This window comes from Schistocerca nitens, chromosome 4 (assembly GCF_023898315.1).
Source record: "Schistocerca nitens isolate TAMUIC-IGC-003100 chromosome 4, iqSchNite1.1, whole genome shotgun sequence".
Lineage (NCBI taxonomy): Eukaryota > Metazoa > Arthropoda > Insecta > Orthoptera > Acrididae > Schistocerca > Schistocerca nitens.
This window is the reverse complement of record NC_064617.1, coordinates 236395663-236411547: the sequence shown is the minus strand read 5'-3', so window position 1 is coordinate 236411547 and position 15885 is coordinate 236395663. Positions and strand designations below refer to the sequence as shown.

Below are 15885 nucleotides of genomic sequence, written 5' to 3'. Positions count from 1 at the left end.
CATGTATTAAGCTATCAGGCATCATCCAACTGGGAACTAATTACATGTGGGAATCCACAAGGTTCCATCTTAGGGCCCTTACTTTTTCTTGTGTCTATCAATGACCTTTCATCAGTAACATAACCAGATGCCATGCTTGTTTTGTTTCCAATGATACAAACATTGCAATAAATAGCAAATCAAGTGTAGTCTCAGAAAGATCAGCTAATGAAATATTTGTGGACATTAATCACTGGTTCGTAGCCAATTCTTTGTCACTAAACTTCGAAAAAACACACTACATGCAGCTCAGAACTTGTAAGGGGTGTCCCACAAGTATATGCCTAACATATGATGACAAGCAGTTAGAAGTGGATAGTGTTAAATTCTTGGGATTACATCTTGATAATAAATTCAACTGGGAGGAGCACATCATAGAACTGCTGAAGCGTCTAAACAAATCTCTAATTGCAGTGCGAATTCTGTCAGACATAGGGGATGTAAAAATGAAAAAGCTGGCATACTGTGCTTACATTCACTCCATAATGTCATATGGGATTATGTTTTGGGGTAATCCATCCAGCCAAGCTAAAGTTTCTTGGGCACAAAAACATGCTCTAAGAGTTATATGTGGTGTGAACTCAAGAACATCCTGCAGAGGCCTGTTTAGGGAACTAATGCTTCCCTATATATTTATTCTTTAATGAAATTTACCCTTAAAAATATATCACTTTTTCAAACCAATAGCTCAGTTCATGGAATCAATACTAGAAATACGAATAATCTTCACAAGAATTTGAAGTCACTTACTCTTGTACAAAAAGGTGTGCGTTATTCAGGAACACACATTTTCTAGAACTTGCCAGCAGCCATAAAAAGCTTAACAGTCACCAAAATTCAGTTTAAGTGAAGCCTAAAGGGTTTATTGGTGGTCAACTCCTACTCCATTGAGCACCATTTCAGTGCAGTAATGTGTTCATTGAAATAAATAAAAAAAACATTTTTTTAAAATTTTAAATTCAGTGCATTAATGTGATCTTAGTAAATGAGTGTTGTAAAATGATCCTTTCATATAGTATACATTAAGAAAAAAAAAAGACGATCATTCCACTTGAGACCTGTGGAAGGAACATTAGCCTATTTGTTTTAGTGGTAAATATTTGATAAGTATCATTGTTTTCCTGACATGTTCTACATTCTAGAGGACCTCCTCACTACAGATCAATGGGAATGAAAGTAAATTGAATATAATTTGTTTAAATTAGTCATATAGTGGTGAAGTATCAGCAGTTTACATTCAAGGGTCCACAGCATGCTACAAATTTTCAACATCTGCTGTATAAGTTCAGAATTGGGACTGAAAATAAAATTGTATAGTAATAATACAAGAAAATTCACTAGATGATGTTTAAGTCTTGTTCAGAAAGCTCCAGCACTGTGAAGGCTCTGTAGGGAGTATATGAAAAGAATATGAAACTGAGAATACATTAAAATAATTCTCATATGTACCTAGTCCATGCAGCATTCTGGAATAATGATACATCCAATATGAAAGCTGAATACTACCTAATAATATTACAAGGAAAGAAACACACAAAATTCTACCATGAACTGCACTGTCTGCTGTACCTCTCATATGACATTGCTTATGAACCAAACTGTTTTTCTGAACGTTGACCTTGTTTCTGGTACTGCTGGAAACACAAGAATCCACAAACATAAGTGATACATAATGGGATAGTGAAACATACATCTACAATTACACTACAAATCACTGTGAAGTGGATGACAAAGGGTAAGTAGCATGGTACCAATATTTGGGTTTCTTTCCATTCCAATCGTGTACAGATTGCTGGGAATGACTGATTTAATGCCTCTTTGTATGCTATAATTAGTCTAAGCTTGTCTTCAAGGTCCTTGCAGGAGTAATGCATAGGACAATGAAGAATATCTGTAGTTTCTTTACTTAATATTGTTTCTCAATAGTTTTTAAGTAAGCTTTTGTAGGATAATTGGCATTTATCTTCAAGCTTCTGCCAATTCAGAATTCTCAACATTTCCAAGAGACTCCCCCAAGAGTCAAACAAACCTGTGACCATTCATGTTGTCCTTCTTTGTTTGCCTTCAGTATCCATTGGTAATCCTACTTGATATGAGTCACACACATACTTGAACAATATTCTAACATGGGATGCACAAGCATTCTGTAGTCGGTCTCTCTTGCAGACTGACTGTATTTTCCCAGTATCCTGCCAATGAGTTAAGATCTGCCACCTACATCAGCTATGGTTGGTCTTATGTGATCATCACATTTCATATCCCTACAAATGGTTGCAGACAGGTATTTGTACAATTTGAGTGACTCCAATAGTCAATCATTGATGTTGAGGTCAAAGAATATTTATTCTCTGGATTTTTTAAGTGCACCACTTTACATTTCTGAGATGTAAAACAAGTTCTCAGTTCCTGCATATGCTGAAATGTTATTGTGCTCTGATTCAGTTTCTGCATATTCTGAAATTTTATTGAGATATGATTGGATATTTGAGCAGTTTTTTTCAAATGGAACATTGAATGAAGACCAGAATGTGATGCAGTGTGAATGGAGATGTATTGTAATTTATTTGTCCAGGATAATACTTATGTAGTGATTTAAGATTAATACATGAATTAGCATGGAGAATGAGAAAGAAATTATATGTTGGGTTATGATCGATATTTGTGTTCTTTGCTGTAGTTCATTGTATCCCAAATGTATGTTTCTGGATGAGCAAAAATATTTTATATAAATTACACATTCTTATGGTTTACAAATATGCAGTGTGCATTTACATGAGCAAATATGATTTTAAAAATGCATTTATTGCACATGTATTTTAACGAAGTTCATACAGTTTATACTGTTTATGGTTCAATATTATACAAAGGTGTATATATTGTTTTTACGTGAAATTATTATTTTTTTTTTCATTTCGTCTATTCATGACAAATCAAATAAAGAGCACTAACAATAAATAAAAATACCGCAATCACATGGATGATGAACAAAAAAAATATTGATTTTGCGCCGATAGATAAGAGTTTTTATAAAATAAGAAACTGGGGCAGAAATATTCCCATTAAATATGTTCTCAAAAATTTGTAGGAAACACATCACGTAATGTGAACTATAACGTATACGCGCGCGCCTGCTTTGTAAACCTCACTCTCATATTCTCTCCATCAAAGCAACAATTTTTTCAGCTGCAAAATCACCCATAGACTAAGTATCATATCTATAACGAACGTTATCTGAAAACTGAAATCTAATCAGAATGGTAAAGAAAAGTCGAGTGTTTAACTTGGTATAGAAAAAGTACGATAACACAGCGACATAAAAGAATTATGAACACTATGAATTGCTTGCTCCAATAATGAACGAAATTTTATATACCTCAGAAATGCAAAAATTGCGTTGGAGGAAAAACTGATACACAAAATAAAAGACTTACAACGCACCCGTCTTCTGCGACGAACGATTATTCCGGCTTATGTTTGAAATTACCGCTTTTACTAAAGTCTGCGCTTTTACGTCACATCAGTCGGCGTCGCCAACATACATGCTCCTTCTTCCAACAGTGCCGATATCCTGTAATGCATTTTAGGGAATTTATATCTACAAATTAATGCAAACTAAAAAATTCTGCATTTCTATATATTACTCTGCGTTCATTTCCATACTTATGGCGTTATGGCAGTAATTTATGAAACACTTTGCTACTTATAACCTTGTTAACCACAGTCTAACTTGTGATATTTATATTTCGAATACAAATACTCTCGATATATAGAACATAAGTTCCTGAATACTTTTTGTTCATTAATATAATCGAGTCTTTCGGTTTACTGTCCCCGAAAAAACCTGGAAGGATAAGTTTAAAGCATGAACCTTGAACGAGGGGCAAAGTGTTATGACCAAGATAGAAAAGTTCAGATAGCGTCTGTCTTATGCATCTCGTTAATAGCAAGAAGACACGAAATAGTGGATTTGATAGTTGATTCTCATTAGGAATACGGGTACAACATCGTTTCATTGTCCTATCTCATCGTTTGTGAGACGCAGAACCTTGCTAACAGGTACGCTTTGCGCATATCACCGACTTAAAAGATAAGAATGCAATATCTGGGACTTTTATTTATCCTTATAAGACGCCGTTCTATCATATTTACGATAAAGACTGAAAGCTGTGGGGGCACTTGTTGAAATACCCATAATTTTAAACAGTTGTACCGGCGCTTATGATACGTGATCAAAGGTACCGGTATCAAAAACAAATATATTTCAGTTTCTCACGTGTTTTCTTATATAGTATGGGCAATACGTTGCAATATGAAAATAAACATTGTCTGGATGGTCATTCCTAAAAGTATGTTTTTCATATTCTAGCAATGAAAATGGTTTCTCCGCGAAGTCTATTGCAGCTACGCAGCTTTTGTCGTTCCCAAAGTTGCGGCAAATTTCTGGCACCAGCCGAAACTGTTTCAAGTGGCAGGAGAGAATACTCATCGAAAGAAAGTTTAGTTTCCGTTGCTGTCAACGACAAAACGGGTGAGGGAACAATTCTAGTAATAAGTGACAAGTTTATATATGCTGCAATATAAGCTGCAATTGCCATCTTGATGCCAAAATAGTACTTTGCATAACAGTGAAGAACAACATGTTACTATGACTCAGCGCCAGATCACACTTTCTTATTCTATTGTTCCTCAAACCATCTCTCAGCATTATCTCCAAAATCTTTTTGAGTAGCTATACCTAGGCACAGAGTTTGCCGTTTATGCAATAATAAATATCTTATTTTTGTAAGGTATCCATATTAGTTAATACTAATGTTAAATGTAAACAACATGAGATTCTTTGGCAGTAACTAGTCATCACGGAGTGGATTAGTAAATTGTTGTGGGGCTGGTCACAGATAAACTGATGAAGAATCACAGAATGATTTTATTTATTTATTTATTTTTTTTTGGGGGGGGGGGGGGTTATAAAACATTGTTGTTAATAAAAAGGAAATAGTTCCATGCAAACTCACTTTCTCTCAACTGATAATCTGAGTAAAATTTTAGGTCACTTATGTGGTAAATGCGGTAATCCACCGATGAAAAATTCCAGATATAAGTTGTGTTATTTTGATTACTTAAAATTTAATCCACACACAGTTCATGAGTCTGTTATTTGCCTATCTTAGTAGACTCTTTTCATATTTAGTTTCTTGACTGCCTATGTCTCTCCAATATTTTGATGATTTAGAGAACAAAAGCCTTCAAAAAATACAAAGAACATAAAGATACTACTGAATTTACTGCATACATATATCCTAATGATAAAAATAAATGAGCATCATAGTAACTGAGTGTAGTGAAATTACTATTGATCTCATACTAATAAATATATGTTTATGCTACTGTGACACTCAGATAATAAACTCCAGACTAGAAGGTCATTTTTCAGTCATGATAGTAACAAAAAGACTGAGGGAACTGAACAGAAAACATGAGAGCAAAAAAGGCAAGGTAAATCACAAAATTTCATTCTATTAAAAAATATATCAGTGATGGAGAAGAGGGAAGCAGTGTACACAGATCAGCCAGAACTTTATGACCACCAACCACCTATCGATGTAAACCTGTCCAAGCGATAGCAACATCTCCTGGTGAGGAATGACTTTTAGACACACACACACACACACACACACACACACACACACACACACACACAAAACATAGGCAGACCGGTGAAACAGGACAGGCGGCAAACAGTGGTAGAAATAACATTAGACTTTAATACTGGGTAGAATATAAGTGTTTCTAAACACACAATGCACCGAAAATTCCTAACGATGATCCTCTGAAACCAGCAACCCATGCATGTGCCATTGTTAACATGACGACATCGTTAACTATGACTGAAATGGGTACATGTCTATCAACACTGGACGTTGATGCAGTGGCATAGCATTGCATGGTCTGATGAATCCTGGTACCTTCTTCACCATGCTGATGGGAGGCTGACTGTCATCTTCCAGGGGAACGGCTCCTTGACACTTGTACTGTGGGATGAGGACAAGCTGGCAGCAGCCCCGTAATGCTCTGGGGAACATTCACATGAGCATCCACGAGTCCAGTGGAGTTCGAGCATTTGTGCAAGGCACCATTGTGGCCTAGGAGTATCATACACTGGTTGCAGACAACATAAACCTCTTCATGACAATCATGTACCCTGACAACAGCTGCATTTTCAGCAAGATAGTGTGCCTTGTCACAAGGCCAGAAGTGTGTTGGCGTGGTTCGAGGAAACAGCGTTGAATTCCAGTTGATCTGCTGGCCCTCCAACTCGCCAGAACTGAACCCAATCAAACACATCCATCCCCCCTCCCCCTCCCACAGGGTGATATGTGTGCACATGTGGTGTCAGCTCCCTCCAGCAACCTTCCAAGGTGTCACTGATTACACGCCATGCCACGTCTCCACTATTGTTCATGCCAAAGGTGGACATCCCAGCTATTAGGGAGGTGATCATAATATTCTGGCTGGTCAGCGTATGTGGAGAGTGATACAAATACCAAACGGGACCAGCTTTTTGCTCTTTATTTAATTATCATCATATTGTTACATAGCCTGTAAATAAGTACCAAAAAAAGTAAATCTGGATGTCTGGAGAGGTAACCCATCCAAAAAATAAATTAAAATTGTATTATGACTTGAAAGAAAGAAAAAAACTTCAGCACATAATACTCTATACAAAATCCAAAAGAAAGACTACTGCTGATTGATCAGAGAAATAAAAGCCTTCTGCAGTAAGACAGCTACTGAGAAAAGGAAAAATTATTCAATAGACATATCACCCTTCATAAATGGAGTGAGCGGAAGAGTGACAAAGTGGAGGGAGAGAGAAAGCGAGAGCGAGCATTGCCCACTGCAAGATGATAAAAGTGATGTGGATTCTCTAGAAATGGCAAACACCTTCAGTAGATTTTTTGTAACTGTAGCAGATGAATTGGTGAAACAAATCCATGAATAAATCATACCATTACATTCATCCTAGCAACTGGGACTGAAGTTTTGAACCTAATAAAGTAATTTAAAGTCAAACATTAATCTTGTAATGGATTGCAGGGAAAGTCTATTAGAACAAACCTATAACCTTCTTCCTGGTCACCATGACAAACTATAACCTAGCCCACAATCATTTTTCCTTTGAAGGCATCACCTACAAACAAATTCCACAGAACAGTCATCTGCACCCAAGTGGTACCATCCTATGCCAACCTACTCATGGTCCCTCTAAAAGAATCCTTACTCCCCACCCACAATCCAAAACCCCTCACATGATTCATATTTATTGATAAGATCTTCATAATCTGGACTGAGGATGAGTACCAGCCAGACAACAACTCCACTTCTACGGCTGACACCAGTTCCACACCAAGAAGTACCTTCAGTACAGTCTTGTCGCCTATGGCCATCACATCTTTTACTGATGCCTTCTCAAACCAAAATTACCTTCCTCACTATGTTCAGTAACAGATTATCACATAACTCTACCTCTGCAGTACATGTAGATGCAAGATCTACCCTACACATCTTCCCATACCATTTAACCTAGTCCTGTCACAGGAATCTCCTAACACATCAAAGGCTGGACTGTCTGTGAAAGCAGCCATGTGATCTAATGACATAGCTACAACTGCTGTGTGGCATTCTCTGAGGCCCATCCAAAAAGTAAGGAATGTTTATGCTTACAGTCAATGCATCTGTCTTGTGGCAGGCGCTCATCAGTTTCTGGTGTTTGGTGTGATGCGGACAGTTGCTGTGTGTAGTTATAAGTCGCACCTTGTCCTGTGGCAAGTCCAGAGACAGCTGTGACCATGGGTGAGCCAATTGTGAATCTCGCCGACTGTGAGGTGTAAGATGATGTTTGTTTACTGCAGGTGGAAAATGTTAGACCCTGTGGCATTCACTGCAGACTTGTTACCTTCACCATTTATGGTGAAGGTATAATGAATGTAGCCAGTGTCTGAAAGTGGTGCTTTATGTTTAAGAATAGGAGAAAGATGTTCGTGAGGAAGAGAGATCAGGGATGCCTCAAAAATCACAGGTACACTGAAACAAAAGGTGGGTCACATCTTTTTAGGGAATTGACAGTTCATGATTAGTGACATGTGGGAACATCAGGACGTGTCTGGTTCAGTTGGCATAAAGTTGTTACTCAGCACTTAAGGTACTACAAAAATCTGAACACGGTGGGCCCCATGCACACTCATGGGTGACCAGAAAGCTATGAGAATGGGTGCTGCATTAGCATTCTTTGAGCATTATGGCCACACCTTTATTGACTAGACTGTTAGATAGGGTGAAGCATGGGTTTCTCATAACACACATACAAGGAAGCAACAGTCTGTGGAGTGGCGTCATCCTCAGTTGCAACAGAAGCCACACAAATTCAAACAAACTGCATCAACTCAAAAACTGGTGGCTTCTATTTTCTGGGACAGTGAAGGGATCCTACTTGTTGATTCCATGCCCTGCAATACAACAATCAGTAGTAATACATACTGTGCTACCCTCAAATGTCTTTGTTGGGCTATGCAGTACCACCGAAGAGGCAAGCTCTTGTGTAGAATTGTTGTTGCATGGCAGTCAACCTCCACATACTGTTTGGCAGACACAAGCCTTGTTACATGAGGATTTTTGGTGGGACAGCTTAAATCATCCTCCCTACAGTCTGGTCCTGGATTGGTCAGACTTTTCCTGTTTCCAAAACTGAAGGAGCATCTTGCTCATAAACGCTCACATTTGTTGAAAACCTGAAGGGCGCTGTCATGACCTGGTCAAATAGGGTAAACGTGAACTGGTTCCAAGGTACAACAAGTGTGTTAATGTCAAAGCGATTCTGTGGAAGAGTAGACAAAGTATATTCCAACACATGTATATTCAGTTTCTGTATTATTGTTAAAGAATATCTCAGTATGGTGAAACATTCCGTGGCCCACGTACATGGGTGTGACCGCTAACAGGCTATCTGTCCACATGTACAACCACCCTTTTGCTGAGCATACCACCCAACACGATGTGCTTTACTTCAACAATTGAGTCACAGCCTGTGCCATCTGGACTCTTCCCACAAATACCAACTTCTATGAATTGCACAGGTGAGAACTCTCTCTGCAACATATTTTGTGTTCCCCTGATCTGTCCTCTTTTCTTCTCTCCTTCTTTCTTCTCCTTTGTCTACAACTCATCAAAGCCCCTGAAGCTGCACCTAGGAGCACACTGTCCTGTCTTTGCTGCTTACTTCTACAGACAGCCCACTCTTTCCCTGTTATCCCCCCCCCCCCCCCCATCCCACACCTCTTCTGTATCCGCACTAACCACACTAACCAAGCTCATCTGTTTGGTGAGCAGCAACATGTCCCAGATTTTCCATTGGTTAAAGTTAATAAAGAATTGATGCATCATATGTGATCAATAAAAATATTGTGTGAAATGCATAGCTGCACTTTTTACTGATGCCACCATAAGTTTCTTGCAGCTCTTGTGCTCATTTCTCAGTGCATTTACTCCTAAAAGGAGTGCAAGAAATTACACTGTTATAATAATGAAGTGGAACAGCCACACCTTCACATCTTCACCAATAATTCTGTTGTATTGCTCATATCTGAAAGAAGATAGCAAATCTGGAATGTTTTTAAATAATTGCCACTATTAGAACAGAGGTGCTGATGTTATTGTTGTGCAGTAGAATAGCTTTAACCTTGTATTTGAAGAGTTAATAAAGAGGTACAATTCTGTAGAATTATATGTGATACTCTAAGCTTCAATAAGAGAAGTGGCATTGTGGTAATAAAGCAAGGAAGTGTTAGCAGTCTTTTGTGAAATATTGTCAGAAGCTACTCTCCACAATTTTGTTACCACTGGAGCGTTATTTCTGGAAATAACAATCTAGGGTGTTGATCTGACTTGTTTTTGAAGTGTTTTCTTATATCTCACTGAAGTCACTGCCTTGTTCGCTCATCATCAGTTACTGAAGTTATGTGTTTTTTGAAAATTTAAGATTCCTAGTTTATGAACCACTGGCTTCATTTCACGTGGCATATCTATATACGTGATGTGAGGACCCTTTTTTTAAGTTTGTACCTGACAAATATTTAAAATTTAAGACAGAAAAGAGATCTTGTATTTTAATTCAGTTAAGAAAAGGAGCATCATAACTGATAATGATTACTTTTCAAAGTAACTTATCATTTCAGCTTGCCATCAATAGATTAGTCAGTAATACAGTCCTTATCTTTCCTCCAAACTGTAAGTGCACCAAAATCCAACTACATTTACTTTCTTTTTCTTTTTGTCCAGCATTACAAACTTTCAGTGCTGTTTTGCAGTGTGTGTGTGTGTGTGTGTGTGTGTGTGTGTGTGTTGCAAGCATAACATGCAAGTATGGGAGATATGTTATAATGAATAGGGCTATTTTTTTTTTTTTATTTCTGATGTTGTAACTTTACCACAAATGTAGCAAAAATGTCAGATTGGTTCTTGCATTTTCTGTTTTGTAAGAGATTAAACTCAGCCCAAACTAGCTGCAACTGAGCTAACAGCATCACTGTCAGTCCCAGGTCTCTTCTGACATATTACTTATAAACAAGGACATTCCTGCTACACATCTCTGGGGATAACAGTGAAGTTAGTGTAATTTTTCTAAATGTTATAGACACAAAGTATCTAGTCACTTCCTACTCCATTGGGTAACACCCTCACTGCCCAAAGTAGAAAGAGTAGAAAATGACAAAAAACGTTTTATGAATTTTAACAGATCTGATGATGGAGTTCTCCTGAAACGTGTCATCAAATGATAAAGAAACAAATTTATTTTGGTGACCAAGACAACTGTATAACCATGATTTTGGTGACAAAGACAAGTGTACTACCCCTTATATTGCCAAGGATCGACAAAGACAAGTGTACTAACCCTTATATTGCCAAGGATAATTGTATATCTCTGGAGAGTCTTTTTGTCTAACTTCCGTATATAGTTTTGTCAACAAACTCGTTCTGTAATCGTATGTTAAATTTGTTGCTATTAATGTCTGATTAGTAACATACATGGAAAAAAATCTGTGAATAACTCGTATACTGAAAACCTGCTGAAATACTTTACAGGTATCAGCAACTCTGATAATCTTGTACTGGTATATTATCTCATATCGTAAAACTGTGAAATTTAATTCTGAACATTGTTTTACAGAACTAGGTGACTAATTTTAAGTGTTAAGACTCTCTGTTAGCTTCTCCAGAAATGATTTGAGGAGCAAATCCATGATTTTTTGGTATATGATATTTTCCAAAATTGTCAAAAAGCTCATCACACGTTTTTTACCTCTATATTACAGATTTTCACACAGTAGAGTATTACAGATTTTCACACAGTAGAGAACAGCTTGTTGTGTTGCATTGTTCCTTTTTTTTATTAAGTGATCTGGTTATCTCATCAAATTGGTACAGTGAACTGAATTTGTTGTGAAGGACTGTTGTGTGGAATTGCAGAGAGAGATGAGATGAGCAGTGTCACATGATGTATGACCGTAGAGTTCCTCAAAATGTTATTATTTTCTGGTTTTAATGTGTTTGTCAGTTTTAATGCATAGTTTCTTGAAATGACATTTTATTATAAGGACTAAAATATTTTGTGTTCTTTCCCTCCGTTGAAATTCAATACTATATTATATGAAGATTGGGGCAATCTGAAAAGGAAATGTAAGAAGATACCTGCAGAACATAGAGTTTGCAGAAGTAGATTATTATTACATAATTGTTACAGGTGTTGCCACTGTCACAATGGGGAGGCCTCCGGTGAATGGCTTGAATTTAGAACTGATCCAAGAACTGACTAGCACTTTAGAGTCTCTAGAGAAAAATAAATCGAGAGGCATGATTCTCACTTCAGTAAGTTTCAACAGTTTTCTGCTGATTGGACACAAATATATTTTGTTTATAGTACAGATGAGCCATTTTGCATGCATGTAGAAATTTTTAATGTTGCAAGTAATATTTACCTTAATATAAACTTTCCTGAAACTTGAATGTCATTGTGAAGTAGAAGAGTGTAGTTATGTAGCATGACTAATGTTTTATTAGCTTCAGGTGCACTGCCTATAAATGTTAATATTTTGAGGTCAAATGCCTCTTATAAGGTGTTAAAAGTTTGCTTTTCACTGTGTCATTTTCATCCTCTCCATGAAGCTTCAATTACACGAGTATTATCTAGTTTTAAATAATTATGTACTGTGACTCAGCAATTCTGAAAACTATTAGTAATACCTCCCCCCTTCCCTGCTATTTAAAGAACTGAACTTCCATTATAAAGCAAACTTCAAGTGTCATATACTAAACGACGGAGTTAATGTGTTAAATACATATGTTAAGCACGTAAAACCTTAATGATTGAAGACACAAAACCGTAATTATGTTGGTTTTATTAGATTTGGATTATTCACACAACGATTTATGAAAATCTGAAAATCAGAAATAGTAAACTAAAAAAGTGATGATCCCTTTGGGTAATCCCTTGTCAACTCACCTAGGCCTCCCTGCTTGACCATCTCAGATTTCTTTCAAATTGTATGTGAACATTTGCACATGTCCCCAATGAATATTGGTGAAGTTTAACATTTGTCAAAGCAATACTGGCAGAGATGTAGTCATTTGTTGGACTCCATGCATGACTGTGCAAAGTGAATATGAATTTCTGATGAATATGAGCTGTTATATCTCAGGCATTAACACAAAATTTTGAAATATAATTTTTTATTTATGTACCATTTTCCAATACTAAATAAATTAAGTGCAAATTTGAAGACTTTGTAAAAAGGTGAAATATGTGGTATTTTTTACATGATTTTGCCAAGAAGTGTTCTATAATTCTCTCCAATTTGGGCTCATCAGAAAGACCATGGTTTGAACTGAAAAACAAAGTGTATTTGATTATCCAATGTGGGTTAACAGTGCTAGATAATTTGAATCAAAATTGGGTGCAGAAGTCATGGCAAGAAAAAAATGTGAACTTTGGATTCTTATATCTCATAGAGTACATAACGCATGCCAAAATGAAATTTAGGACACAATAGCTTAAGTAGCACAAGGATGTGCAATACAAAATTTCATTCATCTACTATTGTCCAATAACTTATAAATTCGTCGAAATGATGATGATTTTTGTGAAATAGTGAAAATAGAATATATGTGACATGTCTTTTACCAATAGCATTTTCTATTAAAGTATGAAAACCAGTGTCATTCAAAACATTTTAAGTGCTCCCAACCCAGAACAGTGGGTATAATTTCCAACATGAGCTAGCAATGCTACATAAATTGAGGCAAAGTATCCAGAAAAATCACACTGTGAATAATTTTTAACTTTGGCTTCTTATACCTTATTGATTAAAGGCGTGATAAACATGAAATGTGGACACATCAACCAAGCAACATAAGGTTTCCCAATAGAGAATATCATTCACATACTGCTTGCCAAAGTCTTACGAAAGCAGTTCAAAATTGATTTCCATAAAAATCACAGAAATAGATCACATTCGACTTGTTTTTAGAGCAACTGTTTTCCATGATTGATTTCAAGCTAATCACAGTTGGAAGACTATGTTTTCAAGCATCCAAAAAATCACATTTGATTCTCCAGTGTGCACTAACAATACCTGTGAAACTGGTGGACACATTTGAGGGAATGTACCACAGCAACAGGCTACATTGCAGCAACCTGTGGTCTGTCTTTCGTTGCATGTGATTTCTGTCTTTAAATTGATAGACAATATCTCACTTTATTGTGTTGGTCCATGGTTTAAGATGATGAGCAGCCAACAACCCTATGCAATACTGAGGTGTTGCTATGGTACCCAACAAGTATCCTGTCTTTCGGGGCAATAAAATGAATGAGCCAGGCCTTGAGGACACACAGATTTTATCATTTTGTTCTTGAAGTGCATAACAATGTTGCTGATCAACCGTGAGTGGTTTTCTTCAGCCAGGTTCCCAAATCTGTAATTTGGTTTCTTAATTTGCATTCCAAAGCCTTGCTGTGGTACTTGTCTGCTTATAAAGCCATTTGTTTAGTACCTTATCTCTGACATCCAAATATGTAGCAGTACCTCCCATAGGTGGCAAGCAAAAAGTAATGTCAGTTTTTATTTATAACTTCTCAACACTGCAGTTTACATTTCTCAGTATTTTTGAGCCACTTTCTGCTGTTCATTTTCTGAAACTTCATACTGTTAGCTAGATGATGATATTGAAGGAAAAGAGTTTTGAAATGAGGTGTTGCTATGGTACCCAACAAGTATCCTGTCTTTCGGGGCAATAAAATGAATGAGCCAGGCCTTGAGGACACACAGATTTTATCAGTGTATCATTTTGTTCTTGAAGTGCATAACAATGTTGCTGATCAACCATCCATTATCGTACATACAGATGTTGTAACAGTCAGGTAACAACTCTGTGAATGTCAGACATGAGCACGGTTGCACTAGATACTCTGGCAACATAGTACAGTGTTGTTATACACTGTGCTGATGCGTTCCGAGCTTAAGTGCTTTCCTGTGGCTGGTGCCAAAAATGTTCTATTCCGTATCAATTTTGAAGTCATTTTTGTGGCTACACAGATTGAAAAAATTCTTATAATTTTTATATTGTGCAGCTGAGGCATCAGTGTAGTAATAGATTTTTGTGATCTTTGTTTGAGTCGACAAAAAGTCAATGAATGTTCAAATAAACACATGTTGCAAGTGATCTGAAATAATGCAACAACAAACAGTTTACAACATACCCCCCATTATCATAATAAGCTCTGAAAGCTTGCAAATTTTCCCAGTGAAACACCTGAGCAGCATCTTGAACAACAAATTAATAATTTCATAGTTCTTTGGAACCTAAAATGGGGAACCAAATTACAGGCTTGGCAACTGGGATGAAGAAACCCACCCATGGCTGATAATGCATGACCCCAGTGGTGTTGGGGTTCCCACTTCATGTTCGTGAATGGGTAGTGACAATCTCACCATGACCAACATAATATAGTGAGATATTACTAGTCAATTTAAAAATAGGAATTACATGCAATGAAATATGGACAACTGGTTGCAGCAATGTAGCCTGTTGCAATGTTACATTCCCTCAAATTTGTCAGTCATTTTCAAGTATTGTTAGTGCACATTACGAACTCAAACATGATTTTCTGTGCACTTGAAAACATGTTCTTCCAACTGTGATTAGTTTTGAAATCAGTTGTGGGAAATAAATTTTCTGGCTGCAAATTGAATTCCACTTACAGAAAATATTTTTGAACTGTACTGTGGCACATCTACTATGGAATGCCAATGGCCAGATTCTGTTGGCCACAAAATTCAAACACCCTCAGCTCCACTCGAAGTTGGGCAGGGCCAAGAGGTTAGCAAGTAGTCCATCAGGGGGCAACACCGGTGGATGTACCAAAATCTAAGTCCGCAACCCAGCCAGTCACAAAGATGTAGTACTCTACACATCGAGGGTTTAAGCTTTCCTGGGGGGCAATGACATCACCAGCGTAGAACAAATTATCTTCACCAGATCAGCCGCCGCTGTCACCGTCAACCGCCGCTCTTCAGCCACGCCGTCACGCCCCTGGGGACTGGACTCTGCTAGCTTGGTGCATCTAGGCTTTGTCATCATTTCGGGATTGTAGCCAGGAACATTAACTTTTTCACTACTCGTGCTAGACACGGACTTGGCGTTCACGATGAATGTGTTCCATAGTCGGAACTTTAACTTTTGTTGTACCAGTAATCTCATCCAGCAAGCACTTGATTATTTGTGTTCCAATCACTGACA

The 15885-nt window shown here is 37.2% G+C and overlaps 2 protein-coding genes across 3 annotated transcripts in view; one reads left to right on the top strand and one right to left on the bottom strand.

Annotated features, from left to right (window-relative positions):
• Positions 1-3498, bottom strand: part of LOC126252041 (meiotic recombination protein DMC1/LIM15 homolog) — a 164990-nt gene extending 161492 nt beyond the window's left edge. Inside the window, exon 1 of the mRNA XM_049952834.1 lies at positions 3471-3498. The gene's annotated coding sequence lies outside the window, so the exon portion shown is untranslated. The remainder of the gene's footprint in view (positions 1-3470) is intronic.
• A 289-nt stretch (positions 3499-3787) lies between these two features.
• LOC126252040 (enoyl-CoA delta isomerase 1, mitochondrial-like) overlaps positions 3788-15885 on the top strand; it is a 51372-nt gene continuing 39274 nt past the window's right edge. The window contains exons 1-3 of one of the 2 annotated variants that reach the window (XM_049952832.1): positions 3788-4095; positions 4406-4567; positions 11834-11958. In XM_049952832.1, the coding sequence (XP_049808789.1) occupies positions 4408-4567; positions 11834-11958 (285 nt within the window). In that variant the 5' untranslated portion in view covers positions 3788-4095; positions 4406-4407. Of the gene's footprint in view, positions 4096-4135; positions 4275-4405; positions 4568-11833; positions 11959-15885 lie in introns of those variants that run through there. The other variant, XM_049952833.1, reaches the window with a different exon arrangement.